The following is a 23,270-nucleotide window of genomic DNA, read 5'->3' as shown; positions in this document are numbered from 1 at the left end:
TAAGCTTCATAATGCGCCACACATTTTCAATGGGAGACAGGTCTGCACTGTAAGTGGGCCAGGGGAGAACCTGGACTCTTTTAAAGTTAAGTTAAAGTCCCAATGATTTTCACACACATGATTGTCTGGGTGTGGTGAAATTTGTCCTCTGCATTTAGCCCATCCCCGTGTGATTTTGATCCATCCACTGGGGGAGAGCGGAGCAGTGAGCAGCAGCGGTGCTGCGCTCGGGAATCATTTTGGTGATCTAACCCCCCAATTCCAATCCTTAATGCTGAGTGCCAAGCAGGGAGGCAATGGGTCCCATTTTTATAGTCTTTGGTATTTACTTCGAAGCCACGCTGTTGTAACACGTGCAGAATGTGGCTTGGCATTATCTTGCTGAAATACACAGCGGCGTCCATTAAATAGACGTCACTTGGATGGCAGTATACGTTGTTCCAAAATCATTATGTACTCTTCAGCATTTATGTTGCCTTCACAGAAATGTAAGTCACCCATGCCATGGGAACTAATGCACCCCCATACCATCACAGATGCTGGCTTTTGAACTTTGCGTTAACAGTCCGGATAGTCTGCTTCCTCTTTTGTCCAGAGGAACGATGTCCAGTGTTTCCAAAAACAATTTAAAAAGTGGACTCATCAAACCACAAAACACTTTTCCATTGTGCATCAATCCATTTTACATGAGCTCAGGCCCAAAGAAGCTGGTGGCGTTTCTGGATGTTGTTCATAAACAACGGCTTTTGCTTTGCATAGTAGAGTTGTAACCCGCACTTACTGATGTAGTGACGAACTGTATTTACTGACAGTGGTTTTCTGAAGTTTTCCTGAGCTCATTCAGTGATTAAATTCTTTACACACGTCGTTTTTTAAGGCAGTGCCGTCTGAGGGATCGAAAGCCACGGTCATTCAGTCTTGGTTTCCGGCCCTGGCGCTTATGTGCAGTGAGTTCACCAGATTCTCTGAACATTTTGATGATATTATGGACCGTAGATGTTGAAATCCCTAAATTCCTTGCAATTTTGCTTTGAGAAATGTTTCTCACGCAGTTGTGGACAAAGTGGTGAACCTCGCCCCATCCTTGCTTGTGAATGACTGAGCATGTTTGGGGAGGCTCCTTTTAGTTTGAACATTAAATATGTTTGTTATGTATGTAATATCTTTGTAGTGTATTCAGTTGAATATGGGTGGAGAAGGATTTTCAAATCATTTTATTTTGTTTTTATTTACATTTTACACAATTTTCCCAACTTCAACCGAATCCGGTTTGTACTTTGAAATACGCTATTGTATTTTAAACACTTTTTAAAACATTTCAAAGTGTCACAGCTTCTCTCTGCTCTTGCGTGCTGGCCGACTGACACAGCCCAGCGCATTCGCACAATACTTTTATAACTTTATTTTTAAACACTTTATTGTCTTTTTAAACATTTAAACATTTTAAAGCGTAAATGTGTCATGGCTCCATTTTGCTCTTGCGGTGCTGACCGGCTGACTCACCCAGGCACCCCACTGTGAGGGCATCCACACATTGCTCAGAGGCACACCCTGTGCTGAATGCTCATTGCCGGCCGCTGTCCCAAATCCTGGACGGTAGTGCTTTTTTCCTACGTGCGCGGTTACGCTCACTGCCATTGTCCCGACTGTTTCTGCACAGCGGTGCATTTTTTCCTTTGTGCGCAGTTATGTCACGTCTCCGCTCACCCTGCTAGCGCATCACGCGCCCTCCTCGCTAGACCTCTGAGGCGCGCATCACCAATACGGAACAGCTAATCGTCAGTCCTCACAGTTTTGTCTGTTTTGACACGCACACCTGCCACCTGATTTTTGTTTCAAAGTAAAAAAAAGTCAGTCAAAGTCTGCTTTATTGTCAATTTCTTCACGTGTTAAGACACACAAAGAGATCAAAATTACGTTTCCCACCGTCCCACGGTGACTAGACACATTACAAAACACATACAGCAAATAGCACAAAGAGTAAAACCGAATAGACAAAAGCGATGAATAAGTAATAAGCAAATAACCCAATAAATAAATACACAAATAAGAGGAGCAAAGTGGAGCAAGCGGGCATACAGCAGACAGCCAGAATATAGCGCAAAAGAACAGGACGTTATGCAGCCGAGGGGGGAGAGAACTCAGGATCCTGACAGCTTGGAGTATGAAGCTGTTGGTGAGTCTGGTGGTGCGGGAGCGCAGGCATCTGTATCTCTTCCCAGAGGGCAGAAGATCAAACAAAGAGTGAGCGGGGTGACTCACATCACACACAATCGCGGTCGCCTTGCGGGTGAGACAGGAGGCGTAAATGTTCTTCTTGGGGGGGGGGGGAGTGAAGCACCAATGATCTTACTAGCAGTGTTCACTATGCGCTGCAGGGCCTTCATGTTGTATTCAGTGCAGCCACCACCCCACACAGCGATACAACTGGAGTGGACGCTCTCAATGGTGCCACGGTAGAATGTGCTCATGACGGCAGGAGGAGCACTTGCTCGTCTGAATTTCCGCAGAAAGTACAGGCGCCGCTGAGCTTTCTTCGCCAGCGATGCAGCGTTGGTGGTCCAGAAGAGGTCCTCACTGATGTGCACCCCCAGGAATCTGGTGCTGCTTACTCTCTCCACCACAGCACCGTCGATGGTCAGCGGCAGGTGTTGGGTGTGACCCTTCCGGAAGTCAACAACAATCTCCTTGGTCTTGCTGACGTTCAGCAGGAGGTTGTTGTCCCTGCACCACGTGGCCAGAAGTTCGACCTCCGACCTGTATTGAGTCTCGTCGCCCCCGGTGATGAGACCCACCACAGTCTTGTCGTCGGCATATTTCAGCAGCTGTAGCTGCTGTAGGTTGCAGTGCAGTCATGCGTCAGCAGGGTGAAGAGCAGCGGACTGAGCACGCAGCCCTGAGGGGCCCCCGTGGTCAGCGTGATGCTGCCGGAGACATTTTTGCCAACACGTACTACCTGAGGCCTCTGACAGAGGAAGTCCAGTAGCCAGTTGCAAAGGTAGGTACTGAGGCCCAGCTTGTCAAGTTTGCAGATGAGATGCTGTGGAACAATGGTGTTGAACGCAGAACTGAAGTCCACAAACAGCAATCTCACATACGAGTCTCTGTTCTCAAAGTGGGTGAGGGCAGAGTGGAGGGCAGAGCACACAGCATCCTCAGAGGACTGATTGGCTCTGTACGCAAACTGGAAGAGGTCTATGGTGGGGGGAAGAACAGATCTGACGTGCGCCATGACAACCCGCTCAAAGCACTTCATGACGATGGGTGTCAGTGCCACAGGGCGGTAGTCATTGAAGCAGGAAGGAGCAGGATTTTTCGGCACAGGTATGATGGTGGCAGCCTTGAAACATGACGGGACGATGGCCTGCTGCAGGGAAATGTTAAAGATGTCCGTAAAGACATCCATCAGCTCCTCAGTGCAGTCCTTCAGCGCTCGACCCGGGATGTTGTCCGGGCCCGCCGCCTTACGGGTGTCGATAGCGGCAAGCGTCCTCCTCACGCTAACGGCAGAGAGGCACAGGGGCTGCTCGTTCAGAGGGGGAGGTTCTTCAGCAGGCAAGTGCTGTTCTGAGCGTCGAAGCGAGCAAAGAAGCGGTTCAGTTCGTTGAGCCCTTGCCACAGCCTTGCTCCGAGCATCCCTGCTGTCGTTTGCCTGAACCGCTGTGTTTTGAGATGTCTGCACTACACGAGCTTGCTTGTGTGTGTGTGTGTGTGTGTGTGTGTGTGTGTGTGTGTGTGTGTGTGTGTGTGTGTGTGTGTGTGTGTGTGTGTCAGACAAAAAAACAAAAACAAAAATCCGTGATGCACTGAATATATCCGCAATATTCGTTTTAAAAAAAGGTCCCGATAGGTGAAGCGCAAATTACTGTGGAATTACTGTATACACATCGACGCTTGTGACGATCTGTGCTCCCATTGGACAGCAATGACCAGGACGGCACACAGAGCACAGGCCCGGAAATGGAGGAAAACATGCGAGTTCTATGCTCTGTGTTCCTGCTCTGCATATTTGTGCTGTTGGTTCTGATCTTCACTGTTTGTATTCACACCTGAAGCGAACCGCACCAGAGTTTGTTTGTAAGCGAACCGAGATCACTTGAAAAAGTGGGTCTTGGTCTGTTTCTTTAATCCGCACAAGGATTCGTTTGTGTGTATTCACACCTGCACAAAAGGTCCGGACCAACGTTACAATCAAACCCTGGGCCGACCAAAGATCTGGCGCCGTGCCATGGTGATTGCGCTACCGAAACCAAACAAGCCTAGTGGTGACCCCAAGGGATACCGAACCATCTCACTGCTCTGTGTTCCATACAAGCTCCATTTTCTAATGAGGCAAAAAAAGCAATTTCATTGTATTCTTAGCTAGTTCGTTATAATTACGATAACATAATGGATGTTAATGCACATTTAAGTTTGCAAAACATATTGCATGTCTTTGCGATATCCACATTGCGTGGGCCTATATTGCTAGTATATTGATATTTTCTTGCATATATTTTGCAGCCCTACCACATTTCCTAAACCATTTCAGAGACTCAAGCATGTCACATTAAAATTTTAAAGATGTTTTATCAATTCTCTCCACAGGTAATGATACATCTTACCACCAGTGGCTAATCACTGTGAAGGTGAGTAAAATCAGACGCATCGCCATTCGAGAGAATTTTACCAATCCTGATGGGTAATTTGTAAAAAATTGTCTGATGTGTAATTTGTAAAAAATTGTCTATTTGTTCTGTTTATGTAAGTGGTAAGAAACATTATAGAAATGCAATTCAAAATGTGAATGCACATCAGAAGACCTGGGTTGTCTTGTTAGATGATGTGTACAGTAATCCCTCGTTTATCACGGATAATTGGTTCCAAGACCACCCGCGATAGGTGAAAATCCGCGAAGTAGTGTCACCCTTTTTTTTTAACATACATACATTGTTTGTGTATCAATAAGTGTATGCTAAACCATATAAGTGCAGATGTTAGCATTAGAACATTAAATAATAGTTTCAAACATGTAAATACTATATTAATACGTAGTATAAATGACATACAGAAAATAATGTATAAATAATCTAAATATAAATATGATACATGCGTGTGTGTGAGATGTATATGTAGCTAAAGTATACATACTGTAAATATGTTTTTAAAACTCTTTTATTATTATAACAACGTTTTTATAACAAGGTATACACTGTAAAATGTTTTTAGAACTCATATTATTATAACAACTTTTTTATAAAAAGGTACAAGCATACATACTGCAATTGTGTGGACACTCTGCCTTCTGCTGGTGTGTGGGCAACTTTCGTGCCATAATTCTTTCATTTAGATGGTATATTTTGAATTTGTGATTTTTTTTTGGGGGGGGGATCTACGATATACTGAAGCCGCGATAATCAAACTGCGATGTAGCAAGGGATTACTATACACCTAATTGTAGCACCTCAGTCTATCTCAATTCAAATCTGCTTCATTCAAGTGTTACCCAGTGCTGGACATTTTGTCATACTGAACACGTCAGTCTGACGCTGATGGAAAACTCTTTTTGTCCAAGATAGTCTATTGATGGCGAAGTTTAAAAAAGTAATCGATTAAGCACTGACATAAGTGGATTTTGTCCATAAGTTTAATCACACAACACGTCCCACCTGTCTCGTATGTGTTTTTTATATACGTATCAGGTTTGCCTGAGTAGACTGTATAAATGTATATGTACAGTAAGTGGCGGCATGCACCATAGAGAAAATCCCCAGTTAGTCCAGATAAGAACTACCTGAACTGATTATTCAACTAAGAGACATTATCTTTGAGACATTCTGAGATGTTCTTGTAAGTTAAATTTTAGATTTCTTTTGTTAGTTTTGGAAAGAGTAGAGTTAGGAGAGGTTGTGCAACGTATATGGAGCCCCACACTCCATTTCAGAGGTGACATTAATTTCACCAGAACTTGTCAACTGCTAAAAGACAGAAAATGAGAACAAACACTAAGACAATCAAAACATTGATTGAGGCAGCTGTTGGGGAATCTAACACTTTAACTCGCTCGTCTCGCTCTAACAGATAAACAGAAAGAAATATTTACTGCACTGTTTAGCAAGTGAATTTTCAAAACACTATTAATAGAATCCATTAATAACAGGCTGCACTCATTAAGAGAAATTAAAGAAATTAGAAGTAGGACCGTTTTTTCCATATCATAAGGCGCTTCGGGTTAAAAGGCGCAGACTCAATTCCAGGGGCTTTTCTGTACTTAATCCACACATAGGACACACTGCATCATAGGCCGCATGCATGCCATGACTTTCGGTAAAAAAAAAAAAAAAAAAAAGAAACGTCACAGGAGCAAGGCAGGCAGTTGGTCGCACTTTATTCTACTATTTAATAATGTAACGTATTGTACTCACATTGTTAATCGATATTAATACGCAAATATATCCAAATTAAACAGTTTGGCAAGTTCACAATTAAACATGCCAAGTTCCCTCTCGTCGTCACGTTGGTCTTCTGCACTGATACTGGCTTTCCAGAATGTTCTAATTGTGCCTTGTAAGCATGTCTCTTTGTCTATGCCATTTAAGAGGGTTTTAATGCTTCGCACAAACTGTAGTATTTATTTATCAATGGCGGTGGAGGTACGTACTCTACGTGTTGCATACCGTTTCTCTGGTTGGTTTACCGCCCCGATCTACGTAAAACGTAATGTCCTCTGGCTCATCGGGTCGACATATTACATCTGTATAGTACGTCTCTGTGTGATGGAAGCCACTTTAAACAACTTTACAGATTTGCACAAACGATGGTATTTATTTATCAATGGTGGCGGAGGTGCATACTCTGTGTTACATACAGTCCTCTGATTGTTTTTTTTGCCCCAATCTACGTAAAACATAATGTCCTCTGATTGGTTCATCCGGTCTACATATTAGAAAATTAAAGGATTTTAAGTGCACCTTATTGTGCGGAAAATACGGAATTCAGTTTTCCCAGAAAGAAGAAGGCTTCTATGGAGTCAGATATCATGAAAATTTGTGACTCCTATGACTCACAAAATTTTACTATGACAGATAAATTGGAATATTTGGAAGGTGAATCAAGAAAGAACAATCTGGTCATAGATGTTATGACACAATCCCCAGAGGGAAAATGGGCTCAATCAGAGGAAAATGTGAAAAAAATCCACGCAGAAAAACTACACCTGCAGGTGGAGATAGAGTAAGAGAAAGCCTATCATACAGAATAAACCTGGAGTGGGAGAAAGAATGAGACATATTGTGGTCAAATTTGCCAGATATAAAGACATAAGTGCTGTACTCCAGTGGGCTAAGAACTCAAAAGGCACAAAGATATGTACCAAGGAAGACTATACGAATGCCGTAAGGCTAAAAAAAAAAAAATTGATTGCGAAGATAAAAGCAGCACTTGAAAACTTGAAAGTATTGCAACAACAACTTTTTCTTTCAGCCTTTCCCCTCAGGGGTCGCCACAGCAAACCATCTGTTTCCATCTTGGTATGGAATTAACAGACTGTGTTCGCATCATGAGAAATTTTGGCAGATTTTTGCACTGGATGCCCTTCCTGACACAACCCCCTGAATTGCAGGAGGCTGCATTATTCACTGATGTAAATTTATTTACAGAGGTCTGTGACAAACAGGCTCCAATCAAAAAGTTGTTCGTTTGATCTGTCAGAGCTTCTGGATCGAAATAAAACCGTTGGATTTCTCAAAATTAACAGTGATTGTGAAATAAACCATTTGCTAACTATTTTTAATAATTATTTCATCAATAAAGTAAAGTAAGACTGCATCGTGACCTTTCTGATTCTATCATTAAAAATTAAATTTTGGCGGATAAGGATTACAGCTTTTAATTAAAAAATTGTTATATAAATGATCTTGAAAAACTAATTCAAACATCGAAATGTAACAAACCTGGGGATGAAGCGGGCGTGAGATCAGCTAGGGCGAACCTGTCCTGGGGCATCAAGGAAGCAAAAAAGAGTACCGCTTCCAAGAGTACCGCCCACTTCAAAGACAGCAGGGACGCACAGCAGGGACGCACGGCTGAATGCCTTGCCACAGGCAAGGCATTCAGACCATCGTAGACTACAAGCCCGCGCCGCAGAGCTGTGAGGGTGACGTCCCTCTGCTCAACGAACTGAAACCTGCTCCTTCCTGCTTCAATGACTACCGCTCTGTGGCACTGACATCCATCGTCATGAAGTGCTTTGAGCGGCTTGTCATGACACATCAGATCCATCCCCCCCCCCCCCCACCCTTGACCTCTTCCAGTCTGCGTACCGAGCCAAACAGTCCTCTGAGGATGCAGTCTGCTTTGCCCTCCACTCAGCCCTCACCCACTTGGAAAAAAGAGACTCGTATGTGAGATTACTGTTTGTGGACTTCAGTTCTGCATTCAACACCATTGTACCACAGCGTCTCATCTGCAAACTCGACAAACTGGGTCGCAGTACCTTCCTCTGCAACTGGCTTCTGGACTTCCTCTGTCAGAGGCCTCAGGTGGTTCGTGTTGGCGATGCTATCTCCGGCAGCATCACGCTGAGCACGGGGGCCCCCCAAGGCTGCGTGCTCAGTCCGCTGCTCTTCACCCTGCTGACGCATGACTGCACTGCAACCTACAGCGGCAACCGCATGCTGAAGTTTGCTGATGACACGACTCTGGTGGGTCAAATCACCAAGGGTGACGAGACTCAATACAGGTCGGAGGTCGACCTTCTGGCCACGTGGTGCAGGGACAACAACCTCTAGCTGAACGTCAGCAAGACCAAGGAGATTGTTGTTGACTTCCGGAAGGGTCACACCCAACACCTGCCGCTGACCATAGACGGTGCTGTGGTGGAGAGACTGAGCAGCACCAGATTCTTGGTGGTGCACATCAGTGACAACCTCTCCTGGACCACCAACACTGTGTCGCTGGCGAAGAAAGCTCAGCGCTGCCTGTACTTTCTGCGGAAACTCAGGTGAGCGAGTGCTCCTCCTGCCATCATGACCACCTTCTACCGTGGCACCATTGAGAGCGTCCTCTCCAGTTGTATCGCTGTGTGGGGTGGTAGCTGCACTGACTATAACATGAAGGCCCTGCAGCGCATAGTGAACACGGCTAGTAAGATGGTGCTTCACTCCCCTCCCTGAAGGACATTTACACCTCCCATTTCACCCGCAAGGCGACCGCGATTGTGTGTGATGTGAGTCACCCCACTCACTCTTTGTTTGATCTTCTGCCCTCTGGGAAGAGGTACAGGAGCCTGCGCTCCCGCATCACCCGACTCACCAACAGCTTCATACTCCAAGCTGTCAGGATCCTGAACTCTCTCCCCCCGCCACCCTCATCTGCATAACGTCCTGTACTTTTGCGCTATATTCTGGCTGTCTGCTGTATGCACGCTTGCTCCATTTTGCTCCTCTTATTTGTCTATTTATTTATTGTTTATTTATTTAGGTTATTTGCTTATTACTTATTCATCGCTCTTATCTATTGTTTTTACTCTTTGTGCTATTTGCTTGTATGTGTTGTGTAATGTGTCTAATTACCGTGGGATGGTGGGAAACGTAATTTTGATCCCTTTGTGTGTTTTAACGTGAAGAAATTGACAATAAAGCAGACTTTGATTTTTTACTTTTACTTTGTATTGATAATTTAGAGTAGACATGGGGAACTGTTAACAGCAGAACGGTTGGTGTCGACCTCTTTTCCCCTTTTATCCCTGACATTTCTGGTGGGATTCTTTCGGTTCGGGTGCTGTTTGCTCACAAAGAGTCAACTTTTTTTTCAATATGATTGATGTAGCCCTACAATTCTTAACATTGTATTCTGATTAGTTTTATTAAACATTCAAATTGAGCCTTTTTTTTATATTATATTTATTTATATGTATTTTTTTTGTAATGACAGAAAATGACATTACTTTTGCCCAGGTCTCAGCTTACCAAAGCCACATGATCAAACTCAGAAAACACTTTCTTTTTTTTTTTTTTAAGTTCACTTCCCCTTGAATCAAATTGTATTATTTCTTTCGAATCCTAATGTTCTGCCACAGACACAAATAACATGCAAATAAGAGTTTGTAAATGTGTTTTTTTTTTTTCTTCTCATGCCTCCTTACAGAAAGGGAGTGGAGCTATCTTGAACACAGTGAAGACCAAAGCAAACCCAGCTATGAAAACTGTTTACAAATTTGTGAGTACATGCCCCAACAAAATCAACCTTTTTTCAACCTATGGAGTTATTTCTTTCTGGTATGCTTTTATTGATAGGCTAAAGATCATGCCAAAATGGGCATCAAGGAAATGAAGAGCCGGCTAAAGCATAAGGTAAGTAGCTGAAATAAACAACAAATATATATATATATATATATATATATATATATACATACATACATACATACATACATACACACACACACACACACACACACACACACACACACACACACACACACACACACACACACACACACACACACACACACACACACACACACACACACAGTGATCCCTCGCTACTTTGCGGTTCGTTTATTACGGCTTACTGCATCGTGGATTGTACTTTGTTATAATAAAAGACTTCTGAAAACATAATTACAGTATTGTACCTTGTTATAAAAAGTTGTTATAACAACTAGAATTTGCAATTTCTGGAGAAATTGCGTGTGAAGGCCAAATGGTTGAATAACCTTTTGGGGAATGCTGCCGAATGATGTTGAAACGAGTTGAATTACTTGAGAAATGTAGAAATTAGAGGTGAAAAACTGAATTTTGGAGAATTTGGTGGAATTTCAATTTTGAAAATGTGGAATTTATGGTAAATTGGAATTTGGGGAATAGGGAGGAAAAAGATGAAGAGTTGAAAGTTGGAATGCGTTGAATCGGTTGAAAAATGTGGAAATTAAAGGTGAAAAACGGAATTTTGGAGTATTTGGTCGAATTTCAAATTTGTAAATCTGGAATTACAATTGAAAGTTGGAATGGGTTGAATAGGTTGAAAAATGTAGAAATTAGAGTAGAAAAATGAAATTTTTGAGAATTTGGTCGAATTTTAAGATTGAAGAGTTGGAATTACAATTGAAAGTTGGAATGGGTTGAATGGGTTGAAAAATGTAAAAATTAGAGTAGAAAAACGAAATTCTGAGAATTTGGTCGAATTTCAAGTTTGAAAAGTTGGAATTACAATTGAAAGTTGGAATGGGTTAAATGGGTTGAAAAATGTGGAAATTAGAGTAGAAAATTGAAATGACCTATTCTGTAGTCGCATTAAAAAAAAGCAAAAATTCATATGACATAATTAAATAAATTAATTAGTCATACCAACAGAATTATTTATACATGCCCATATTTTTGACAATGGGCATTTTTCTAAAAACACGAGACTTAGGTCCAAATGATGGTACTTCTTTTAAAATGAAGTCAAGTTTTTTTTTCAACTAAGTCAAGATTTTTTCACTTAAAGCACTCAAAATGTTCAGTGGCGCCAGACCTGCCATACATACATGTATAATTTATTTAAAGTGTTTGGGGGGGAGGGGCAATAATTGTAGTATTTTGGTAATAGCAAAAATAGCTATGCTTTATTCATACATATTTCAAAATGAAAATCACTATTTTTCATCTGCTATAAATAGAGCCTTGAATTTGTCAATAATTTTTTACATGCCTGTTTATTTTTGACAATGGCCATTTTACTGAAAATACAAGACTTAGTATGATTTTTGTTTGTTGGGTGGGCACGCACAAACACATGCACACTCTTCTAGCATTCCCAACAATCTCCTACAGTTTCGAAGGCATGAAATTGTATTTACCTGCAATCAGTGCTATGCATGCAAAATCATTAATTAGTCTCTGACGTCACCTGTTTATTTAGGGGTGTTAATGAGCGCAACAGACAATTTTCATTTTTTTTTGCTGTTTTTGAGTCACCATTGAAGAGATTTATACAGTAATCACGGAAATGGCTTCATCATGTGTACAGAACCTCAACAGTTGTGATTTATAATGGGAGCCAATGAGCCAAAAACTGGACATTCTAATAAAAGCCTAATAAAAGTTTGTCACCCATATGAAATAACTTAAAAACTCCAGCAAGGTGCTATTTAGAACCTCTGCATTTTTTCATAATCTCTTGCACTCTAATGTTGTTGTTTTTTTCAATGCTCCAACTTTGATGCAACACATAAAAACATCAGAAACGTCCAAAAACGGGACAAAGTCACCCCAAGAGAGGTGCACAACTGGTTGACGGGAGTTTTGCAGCGCCATGTTACTGAGGAGTGTAAAATTGAATTTCAGTTGTATAAAATATATATAATAAACCAAAACTTGGCAATGCTTCAGACAAAAGTTGTACTGCTTGCTTGTCAATGCAAGCACCCACATGTGTACACATAAAAGCCCAACTTTCAAAATAAAAGCACCACTTATAATAGGTTTGACTTTGACTTGATTCTCACTGTGAGGGCTGGTCAGAGACTGTGGGTGTGAGCTGTATGTGGCCCCTAGGCCACACTTTGCCCAAGCCTGCTCTAACAGCTGGACTTGATTGTTTTTTTTAATGATGATTTAATTGAAATTAGGCGGCTTGGTGGAACAGTGGGTAGCACGTCCGCCTCACAGTTAGGAGGGTGCGGGTTCGATTCCACCTCCGGCCCTCCCTGTGTGGAGTTTGCATGTTCTCCCCGTGTCCGCGTGGGTTTTCTCCGGGCACTCCGGTTTCCTCCCACATCCCAAAAACATGCTTGATAGGCCGATTGAGCACTCCAAATTGTCCCTAGGTGTGAGTGCGAGTGCGAATGGTTGTTCGTCTCTGTGTGCCCTGCGATTGGTTGGCAACCTACTGCCCGATGACGGCTGGGATAGGCTCCAGCACGCCCGCGACCCCCGTGGGGACTAAGCGGTTCAGAAAATGAATGAATGAATAATTGAAATTAATTTCCATTGTTAGTGTAGGCAGGAAATTCTCTCATTCACAAACAGTATAAAAAAACCAACATTCTAACATATGTATTGTTTTTAATAGGCTTTTGCAAAACGTTTTTAAAACAACGAACGGTTTTGGAATTTACAAATTCTGCAGGGTTTTTCCCAGTGTGTACACTTAATCTGAACAACACAGAACATCACAGTTTTACATGGACAATTATTGTTTCCACATTGCAGGAAAATATAGATACTGGATCAGGAATCGTTGCTAGGGACAATGACTTCTTTGCAATCAAACTCAAGAATGAAGGGCCAACGCAGACCTTAGATGAACACAGAATGAACTGGCAGTTTGGACTGGTAAGTATTTTCACATAAACACTATGATGATCTTTTTGGCTCACAACACCACCATGTAAGAAGATTACTGTATCAACATTCCTACTCTTTTCTTTGCGTGTAGTTTGACGAGGTATAAAAGCTGCAGTTTTTGTTTTTACATGTTTTACTTTTACAGACACAGTCACCCATGCTGTTGAAGAAAAACAAAAGTCATGAAAGTCTGGAAAGTTCTCATTACCTGTAAGCCTTTTTAAATGTACTGATAATACACTGTCCATTGTGTAGTTAATGAGAAACTTAGTTTCATATTTTCCTGGTGTCCTTGTGATCAAATCATTTAATTATCGCCATAAAGGAGAAACATTGAAAATTAATCCTTTATTCAAAGGTTTTAGACATTTGTAATCCTAAATAAATGCATGAAGGAAAGTTTTAGGGCCTGACAGATTTTTGAAACTAGAACAGAATAGAACAGAACCCTATTGCCACTGTCACAGGAATAATAAAATCTCACTTCACAGCCAGTATAAAAAGCCAAACAGTGACGTAAACGTGTAAAACAAATCATTAGGAAAAAAAAAAATCCTCCTGACGAATGAACTAATCAATAAAATCGACAACTCACACTGCTGAACTCCATGAAAGCAGCATTCTCATTTCCTGCACAGTCGAGTCAAGAGGAGAGAATTTCCCAGGGCAATTGGGAAAGCCAGTTTTAATCTCTTCTCTACTTGGTGGTGTAAGCACCTTCTTGCCATTAGTGCCATACTTTGTTTTTATGGCATACCAAGCACATACAGACTTTTTGTACCACGAACTGATAGGTTTCCATTGTCCCCAGTAAGCCATGCCCATCTCCATTTATTTTTGGCAGCTTTGTTGACAGAAGTCGTTCATAAGTATGTGCATTCGTCTCGAAAGCTACTGTATTTTCCGGACTATAAAACGCACCGGATTATAAGGCGCACCTTCAATGAATGGCCCATTTTAAAACTTTGTCCATATATAAGGATTATAAGGCGCATAAAATACAAGCTATACTGCAACAAACTGAGGTTGACTAGGGTTGCGGTATGCATCCACTAGCCAATAACTAATGAGCCCTTTGTAAACAATTGCGTTTCTCAAACTGTCACCTATAAAATGATCAAAACTGACTAAAGTTCGATCTAACGCATTGGTACTGCTTACCTATGTTTCCCTTCCATAATGATCCGTAAATGTACTCGAAACATTAACAGAGCAGCCTATTTTGACATGAAATAGCCTTGTGCGTATAGCAGCTATCACTATATCACTAGCCACCCCCAAACTCCCATGAGCCTCAGCAAAGTGTAAACAATCGCGTTTCTCAAACGAGCACCTATAAAATGATCGGAACTGACTAAAGTTCGATCTAACACATTGGTACTGCTTACCTATGTTTCCCTTTCATATCGATCTGTAAATTTACTCGAAACATTAACGGAGCAGCCTATTTTGACATGAAATAGCCTCGTGCGTATAGCAGCTATCACTATAGCATTAGCCACCCGCAAACTCCCATGAGCCTCAGCTCGCAGACTCCCATGAGCCTCAGCAAAGTGTAAACAATCGCGTTTCTCAAACGAGCTCCTATAAAATGATCGGAACTGACTAAAGTTCGATCTAACACATTGGTACTGCTTACCTATGTTTCCCTTCCATATCGATCCGTAAATTTCCTCGAAACATTAACGGAGCAGCCTATTTTGAAATGAAATAGCCTCACGGGTACAACAGCTATTCAGTGACGCCCCCTGACCGTAATGCTGGTAAGCAATGCGACCTTGTAATTTACTAGTTATACTAAAACGTACTGAAACATTTTGGCAGAGTACTGTGTACAACCAGTATGGATCAACAAATTCATCAATCGATCCATATATAAGGCACACTGTTGGCTTTTGAGAAAATTTTAGGTTTTTAGGTGCGCCTTATAGTCTGGAAAATACGCTAAGTTTCCTTTTATCGTCCTTAGCTAGCTGTTTTTGTGGGTAAACAATCAAAACAATACTGTCCAGTCACAAGGAGATACAGTGGTACATCTCCTTCCGAACTTAATTGGTTCCGCGATCGGGTTTGTAATTAGAAATGTTTGTAAGTAGAAGCAACGTTTCCCATAGGAATCAATGTAAAAGCAAATAATGCGTGCCGGACTACACAAAAAGTCACACTTTAAGCCCTATTACTCTGTGTAAAACACACAAAAACAAAACAATGGTTTTATTTTTGCTTTTTCAAACTTTTATGACAAAAACTAAATGTCACTTTATTCTTGACCTCCTAACTTTGCTTGGGGAAGGGGAACCTGTTTTAATTTTCTACACTTCTGAAAAATACCCCCGAGAAGACAGAAAAGTTAGGCTAATAAATTATTGCATGCTTCCTTGTAATACCTGCAATGTGCTTTCTCATGTACTCTTCATTACTTTTTAGTGTGATTAATGACTTAAAGAAAAGGAACCTAGCTTCTAAAGATGGAAATTGACAAACACAAAAATGTGTGATTCATGTTTTTATTGAAAACAAGCTGGTACTGTCTGCCACACGGCAACTGCTACCGCCTTTCACTCAATACATGCGCGCTCCAGCAGCAGGGGTTTTCACGGGGGTACCTACTTTAGCACAACACTGGCCATACTCCCTCACGAGCTCGATGGGATGCATGCATTCGCCGTGCTTCTTTATGATTTCGATTCTTGACTACACTACCATATTTTTCGGAATACTACCTCGAACCAATTTTCTACTTCCAAACTGATGCTAAAATCTGGGGAAAATCTTGTTTTGTTAATATATAAGCCGCACGGGACTATAAGCCGCAGATGTTTTAATGTTTAATTATCATTTGTAAGTGAATATACACAAAGAGGATTGTCAGGAAAGAGCTGGTTCTTTGGGAATGCATACCTTTCATCAACATAACGTTTATTGACAGAGATGAAAGAGCTCTGCAAACCTACAAACATGCATAAATCTCCGTGATGATCATAACAATGTGCAGGGAACATAGCAACTAACAACAAATAAAATGGGACCACTTACAGGGGTAAAGTTGGCAATGCGATATGAGTTAAGCTCCGGAGAAGACATGACCCAGAAAAAGAAATATTGAAAAGGGTGACGTAACAAGATGTCATCAACAATAGCCCATGCCCTCTAGTGGCCGGAGGAAAGAGCAGCTCTATTTCCTTCGTTAAAAGAAAAATCAACTGCCTATAACTGAAAAACCCGGATCATATGCATTTCTTTTGTACCCCCCATAATGAGGGTTTGCGTATAAAAGGTTCCTTTCTCCAGTAAGGTCTGTCTTGATCTCGTTCTGTCTCTTGTTTGTGTCAATTGTGCGACACTATTTGCCTGGCAGACGAATATGCGCTCAAGACACCACTTCTCCCCAGTGACCGTATGTCTGGTCACATATCCCTCCGCCCAGCAAATCAGTGACGCAAAACAGCGATCCACGACGTTTTTACTAACGAGTGTATAAGCGTCTTAGAAATCACAAAAAATCCATAGATACGCCGCACCGGACTACAAGCTGCAGGGTTCAAAGCTTGTGCAAAAAGTAGAAGCTTATGCCAAAAAAAGGCAAGGCTCCGGTTCGTAGCTCGAAAGGTTTGTATATACAGTAATCCCTCGCCACTTCGCGCTTCACCTATTGCGGCCTTGGTGCATTACGGGTTTTAATGAAAACAAATATTGCAGATTTATTCGGTGCATCGCGGCTTTTTGCAGTGTAACTTGGAGCTTGGCTTTGTCTGCCCATATGACTTTACAGCACACCAATGGGAACATGTTGATCTGTATCCTTGCCACTGATTGGCTTAGAACTGTAAGAGCAATTCTAACCACGCTTTATCTCAGCCTCCCGCAGTCGCGCTACGGAGCCACTCTTCCACTTAGTTTGCATCAGCAGAATCGGCAGCATCTCTGACTTCCTCTTCCTTTTGTCACAAACGAGGCAGGACAACCAAATGCAACATGGGCTCACACAAAGTTTAAAGGAGACAACGAGCCCTGGAATGCCGGCAGAGCAGGTCGACGAAGCAAGCTGACGAGCCGGTCAGCGAGCTTGCGTTGTGTCATCGAAGCAGAAGGGCATAACAAGCTTTTTAAAGCTTTTTAAAAAGTGTTTAAAAATACAATAAAGTGTATAAAAGTAAAATAAAGTGTTTCAAAATGAAATTATTAACCTCTTGTTATAACAGCAAACTAGCCGTGACACGTTTACACTTTAAAATGTTTAAAATATGTTTAAAAATATCATAACATGTTTAAAAATAAAATGATGAAAGCCTTGCACGTCAGCCTGTCAGCACAGCGTGAGCAGAGCAGGGCCGTGACACATTTACACTTTAAAATGTTGAAAAAGTATTTGAAAATACAATAAAGTGTTTAGAAATAAAATTATAAGTCTTGTACGGATGCCCTCGCAAAAGTAGCGTAGCGTTACCCCCTTGACATTATCTGACAGTAATGTTAATAAGTAGTGACGAGACACCAAAGAAACCGCTGTAAGTAAATCCACACAAAACGTTTGAATTAGTAATATATATCCAGATTTAAAATCTGCGTTAGTACTATCTGTCCACACATAATGTCAGACCATCTGGACAAAAACTTAATCAGGCGTCAATCATACAGGTGACAAGACCACTCTTGGCAAGACTTCTGACCCACCCTAATTTACTTCTGATTGCCTCACACCATGGCTCTGGCTTGCTTTATTAGTTGAGAGTAGCATCAATTTAATACCTGATGATTTAATTGGATCGCCTCAACGTAAATTATTTTCCCTGGTCATTTTTCTCATTTCTCAATGGAGAACTTTAATTCATGCAGATTCAATTTATGGTTTGTTTTTTTTACAACCACCAAGCTCCTAAGGAATGCAAGACAATTTACAATGCAGTGACAGAGGGGGTGTAGAAAACCATTCAAATACACCGGTCTGTGAAGTGAAACCCATTGAAACCAATGGGAGAATCTGACCTAAAGTTCCTCTCCGAGTCGTTTCTCCACAAAGGTACCCAGAAATAAGGTGGATAAGATTAAACCTAGAACTATTTCAGAATTATTTTCTATATGATACAGTTAAGATCTTTATTAGTCCCTTTAAGTGGAAATTGACATTGTTTCATCAGCAATAGTGAATACAAGAAATAGAAAAATGACAAATACATTGCACTCGTTACAAACCAAAATGTTAATGCTGTAATTCTAATTTATTATTACTTGTGAATTCAATAATGACTGCTTCATTGAGTCTAAGCATGTCTCCACAGCCCACAGCGATACTGCTCACTAAAAGACATTGAGTCAATAGAAGAGCATGATTCTAATTTGGGTCTAGAAAGTCCCAGCCGACTTCCAGAGAACCTCTCCAATGGCAGTGTCGGAGCCAATTTCTTCAGCTGTGTGGATGAGCATGACAGTCAACCACTTCCTGTGGCTAAAAGCCTTGACGATCTGCAGAGTCTGCAAGGCTATCGAAAGTTTCAAACCAAGTTCTCCATTCAGGTTAGAGACACAGTATATTTGTTCGTTTGTTTTGACTTTGCCCTGTTTAGTCAAATGTTTTTCTACCATTTGTGGTCTTATAGTTAAATCAATAAGATATTTTTTCTGTATCTTTATTTTTAATGGCTTCAATAGTACTTTAAATAATTTTTAATGTACTCTGGATCAGGAAAAGCACATTGAATTTGTATGCCCTATATAAATTAAGCTGTCTTGCTTTTGCCCTGCAACGTCAGGTATGACCACATTTTCTAGCAAGATCAAAACCAAAAGCTGTATTTTTAAACTTTTGAGTGACCATGAGTTTATAAATTCTTGTTTCAAATACTAAGATTTAGATTGTCTACAAAGTCTCTTTACAAATTATAGACTATGGGAAAATAGCTTCTGCATGTTTTCAGGTTCCATCATCATCATAGCTTGTCACGCCAAACAGCCAACCATTCTAGAGTGTTCTGCACGCTCTGAGGATATGCTCGATGGTCTGGGTGCCCTCTCCACACTCACACGAATATTCATAAACTGGGCCGAGGGTTTATCCTTTTACCACCCACAAGATCGCAATTGGTTGGACTGTTTTGGCGTGTAGTGTTAGGATTGGTCTCCTTACGGATTAACAGGGTCACGACGAGAACGTTCCTAACTTGACCCCAGGTTCCGTTACCAGAATCAGGGGTGATGGTAAACATTTGATAAAATTGTGCCCTAAACATTCTGGAAAACATATGGTTTATTACACGTGCAAATGTTGCACGTTAGTGAGTACTGATTTCACTAGGCAATTTCCCTTAACTTTTGGGTATTTTCAGATTTTTCCTGCAGTAACCAGGGAAAGACATAGTATAGCAAATGTTTATCCGCATTTTTTGAGGAATTTTAGAGGTTTGTGAAAATCTTTTTTTTTTTTTAATTAACTGTAACTCAGCAGCAGACTAAACTATGACCAATCTATGCGAAATGAACTAACCTTAGCCTTTAGGCTATGGTGATAAATCACTAACTTGAAAATTCATATGAAGGTACACCTAAATCTCGATTTTTACACCCTTCAATTCCACGCGACTTTCTGTGTCACGCAGTTTGGTCATGGACCCCAATTTTCTTTTTAGGTAAATACATTTTCAAGTAGTATTTTAAATGGATAATATAAGGACCATACAAAGCTAAATGACTCACGCGTAAACCTTAGTACAGTAGTTCTTAACCTTGTTGGAGGTACTGAATCCCACCAGTTTCATATGCGCATTCACCGAACCCCTCTTTAGTGAAAAATAAAATTATTTTTCCCAAGTCAAGACATACATGTTTTTTACTGGTCAATCAATCAATCAATCAATCAATCAATCAATCAATCAATCAATCAAGTCAAGTCAAGTTTATATAGCCCTAAATCACAAGCAGTCTCAAAGGGCTCTGTCCTCTGCATTTAACCCATCCCCTGGGGGAGAGGGGAGCAGTGAGCAGCAGCTCACAACTCATTTTCATTCACTCATTTTTGCGCACAAAATGAGCCGTGCATGGACATCACCTTGTTCGAAGAACAAAACCAACACAGTGCATGAACTCATAACAAATTACATACCGTTAAATCAGTTTGACTTCTGCTGTTGCCTTTGTGAGACCAGTTCAGATATGCGTCATCACGAATTTACACGATAAATCAGGTGTGTTCAAACCTTCGCAGTGGAGGCTCTGACGAACCCCTGAGACCAACTCACCTAGTGTTCGATCGAACCCAGGTTAAGAACCACTGCCTTAGTGCTAGTGATTTGATGAATTTCAGTGAACAATTTAAAGGCGTTTGACACTAAGAAAGTCGGACTGTTTGATCTTCGTGACTGCTTTATTCATTGGAGTCACAGATAGGGTTAGGGTTATCCATTCCCAACATGGCACTGTGCAGTTAACAGTAACCAGGGGTCTTATTTTGGCAATTACAAGACTGGACACAGCTGAGATACAGATATTAATCAAACTGTACAACATTGGCCCCTTTCCCCATAAATACCTCAATGTGGACGTACGTCTTAATACATTGTTTGCAATTGTTTCATTTCGCCAAAATATATGCAATGTTTTTTGACTGATGAAAAAACAAATAATCGTAATCATTTTTGTCTTTGCAGCGGAAGGACCTTCATTTCTGTGAACACTCACAAACACCTCCGAGCCTCAAGCTCCCAAACACTGACGACAAGCTGATGGGTATCGAACCAGATAAAACTGAAATTCCCTCTTGGGAACCTCCTACCTGCAAGAAGACACAATCAGATAAACTTCACATGCAGATAAATGACCACAACAGTAACAGTTCAGGCCGCGAACTACAAGACTCATCCAGCCCTGGCAATATTACCATTCCTCGCCCTCGTGGAAGAAAGAGTGCTGAATTCGGAACTGTGTTAGCACCACTTATTGGCCAGTCTCAATCTAAATCATCTAATGAGGAGAGGACAAAAACGGGGGGTGTAGAATTTCAAAAAGCCCTGAGTAAGACCACAGACATGGTCAATGTTGCAGAGGATCACATGGATTTGATCAGCCTTCTGGATCCCTTTAACAAGTCATCACAGACTAGTTCTGCGTCAACAAGGGACGTCATGAATATTGAGATGTTTTCATCGTCTTGTAAAACAATTCCTCCTAGATCTTACCCAATGATCCAGCCTCCTTTTCAGCCACATAATCACATATCACCTACTGTCTTTACTCAGTCAGTAAAGATTTCACTCCCTCAAATCCAATACATGTCAGGTAGGAGAAGAACACCTTTCAACACAGTCTATGAACCACCAATTGGCTCTGGCTCTTACCCCCACAATCCAACCCAGCCACAGTCTTTCCCTGCTGTCTCTGAGGTCTACAAACAACAATTCCCTGACAGGCCCACTCTTTCTCCCAGTTATCGAATGGCGAACTCTTCCTCATACACGCCACTGCTTCACTCATCAACCAGCAATTGTCCCATTTCAGGACTGACCAATTCAAAACCTGTCGCAAGCACTGCCAACACACTACCAAGGCTGATTCCAATAGAAGAAGACATCCAGAAAAGTCAGGATCTTTTTGGCGATCTTTTGACGATGATTAAACCAACAAAACCTCTTCAAAATAGCATAGATCAGCTTCAGAAGAGATGGGAAACATTTGACTAAAGCCTTTCCTTAGACTTATTCCTCTGGCATAGCCAAATGTTTTTCATTAATGCATGAGAAACCTCTTTAAAAGAGCTTGAAATATGGCATTATGCTGAATTAGGAATCAGTACATTTGCATTTGTTCCTTCCACAAAACTCAAACTGTGATTAAATATGTTTGTATGGAATGTTGAATGACATTAATAAAACACCACTTAGATCAAAACCTACAGTATGTTATATTTTAACAGGTTGAGTCAATTTTAACTGGCTGCAAGTCCATTTTAACTGGCTGCAAGTGTGATTTCGTGAATCCCACCACCCGTTATGTGCCACAGGTAAATAACAGGTGCTGTTAAGTGCACAAATTAGAGAAGCATCACATGATTTTTTCTACCCTGTTTTATGTTTGGTGTGGAATTATATCCAATTTGGCTTTTTGGCAATTCTTTTTGTAGTTTTACATTAAAGACAAATGACATTTAATATCAAAGCATTTGTAATTGCAATCATTTTCTGGGAGAAATTGACCATTATTTGACAGAATTGCAGGGGTGCCAATATCTTTGGCCAGCACTGTAAATCGCTCCGGAGTATAAGTCGCACCAGCCATAAAATGCATAATAAAGGAGAAAAAGACACATATAAGTCACACCAGCGTATAAGTCGGATTTTTGGGGGGAAATGTATTTGATAAAATCAACACCAAGAACAGACATGTCATCTTGAAAGGCGGGGTCAAGTTAGGAACGTTCTCGTCGTGACCCTGTTAATCTGTAAAGAGACCAATCCTAACATGACACGCCAAAACAGTCCAACCAATTGGGAACTTGTGAGTGGTAAAAGGATAAACCCTCGTCCCACTGATAACATGGTGGAAAGGGCGCCCAAACCATCGAGCATATCCTCCGAGAATGTGAATCAGAACACCCTAGAATGGTTGGCTGTTTGGCGTGACAAGCTATGATGAGGATCTTGAAAGGCAATTTAAAATAAAAATAGAATAGGCAACAACATGCTTGATAGGCCGATTGAGCACTCCAAATTGCCCCTAGGTGTGAGTGCGAGTGCGGATGGTTGTTCGTCTCTGCGTGCCCTGCAATTGGCGATGACCGCTGGGATAGGCTCCAGCACGCCCGCGACCCCCGTGGTAACAAAACGGTACAAAAAAATGGATGGATGGATAAGCAACAACAGGCTGAACGATACGGTATTCCAACATTACATAAACACATAAACAAGGAACTAAGAACGTGCCTGACGTAACATATCGAGACTTACCGTATTTTCAAGATGAAAGGGCGCACATAAA

The 23,270-nt window shown here is 41.2% G+C and overlaps 1 protein-coding gene across 1 annotated transcript in view; it reads left to right on the top strand.

Annotated features, from left to right (window-relative positions):
- The window catches only part of dennd1a (DENN/MADD domain containing 1A), an 86,584-nt gene extending 64,400 nt beyond the window's left edge, over positions 1 to 22,184 (top strand). The window contains exons 16-22 of the mRNA XM_085926763.1: positions 4,588 to 4,628; positions 10,126 to 10,197; positions 10,275 to 10,331; positions 13,173 to 13,295; positions 13,453 to 13,517; positions 18,587 to 18,821; positions 20,948 to 22,184. Of these exons, the coding sequence (XP_085782889.1) occupies positions 4,588 to 4,628; positions 10,126 to 10,197; positions 10,275 to 10,331; positions 13,173 to 13,295; positions 13,453 to 13,517; positions 18,587 to 18,821; positions 20,948 to 21,976 (1,622 nt within the window). The 3' untranslated portion in view covers positions 21,977 to 22,184. The remainder of the gene's footprint in view (positions 1 to 4,587; positions 4,629 to 10,125; positions 10,198 to 10,274; positions 10,332 to 13,172; positions 13,296 to 13,452; positions 13,518 to 18,586; positions 18,822 to 20,947) is intronic.
- Positions 22,185 to 23,270: the final 1,086 nt, after the last annotated feature.

Source organism: Syngnathus leptorhynchus, chromosome 12, assembly GCF_054491065.1.
Source record: "Syngnathus leptorhynchus isolate UIUO chromosome 12, UIUO_Slep, whole genome shotgun sequence".
NCBI lineage: Eukaryota > Metazoa > Chordata > Actinopteri > Syngnathiformes > Syngnathidae > Syngnathus > Syngnathus leptorhynchus.
The sequence above is the reverse complement of the archived record's forward strand: the minus strand, read 5'-3'. Positions and strand labels throughout refer to the sequence as shown.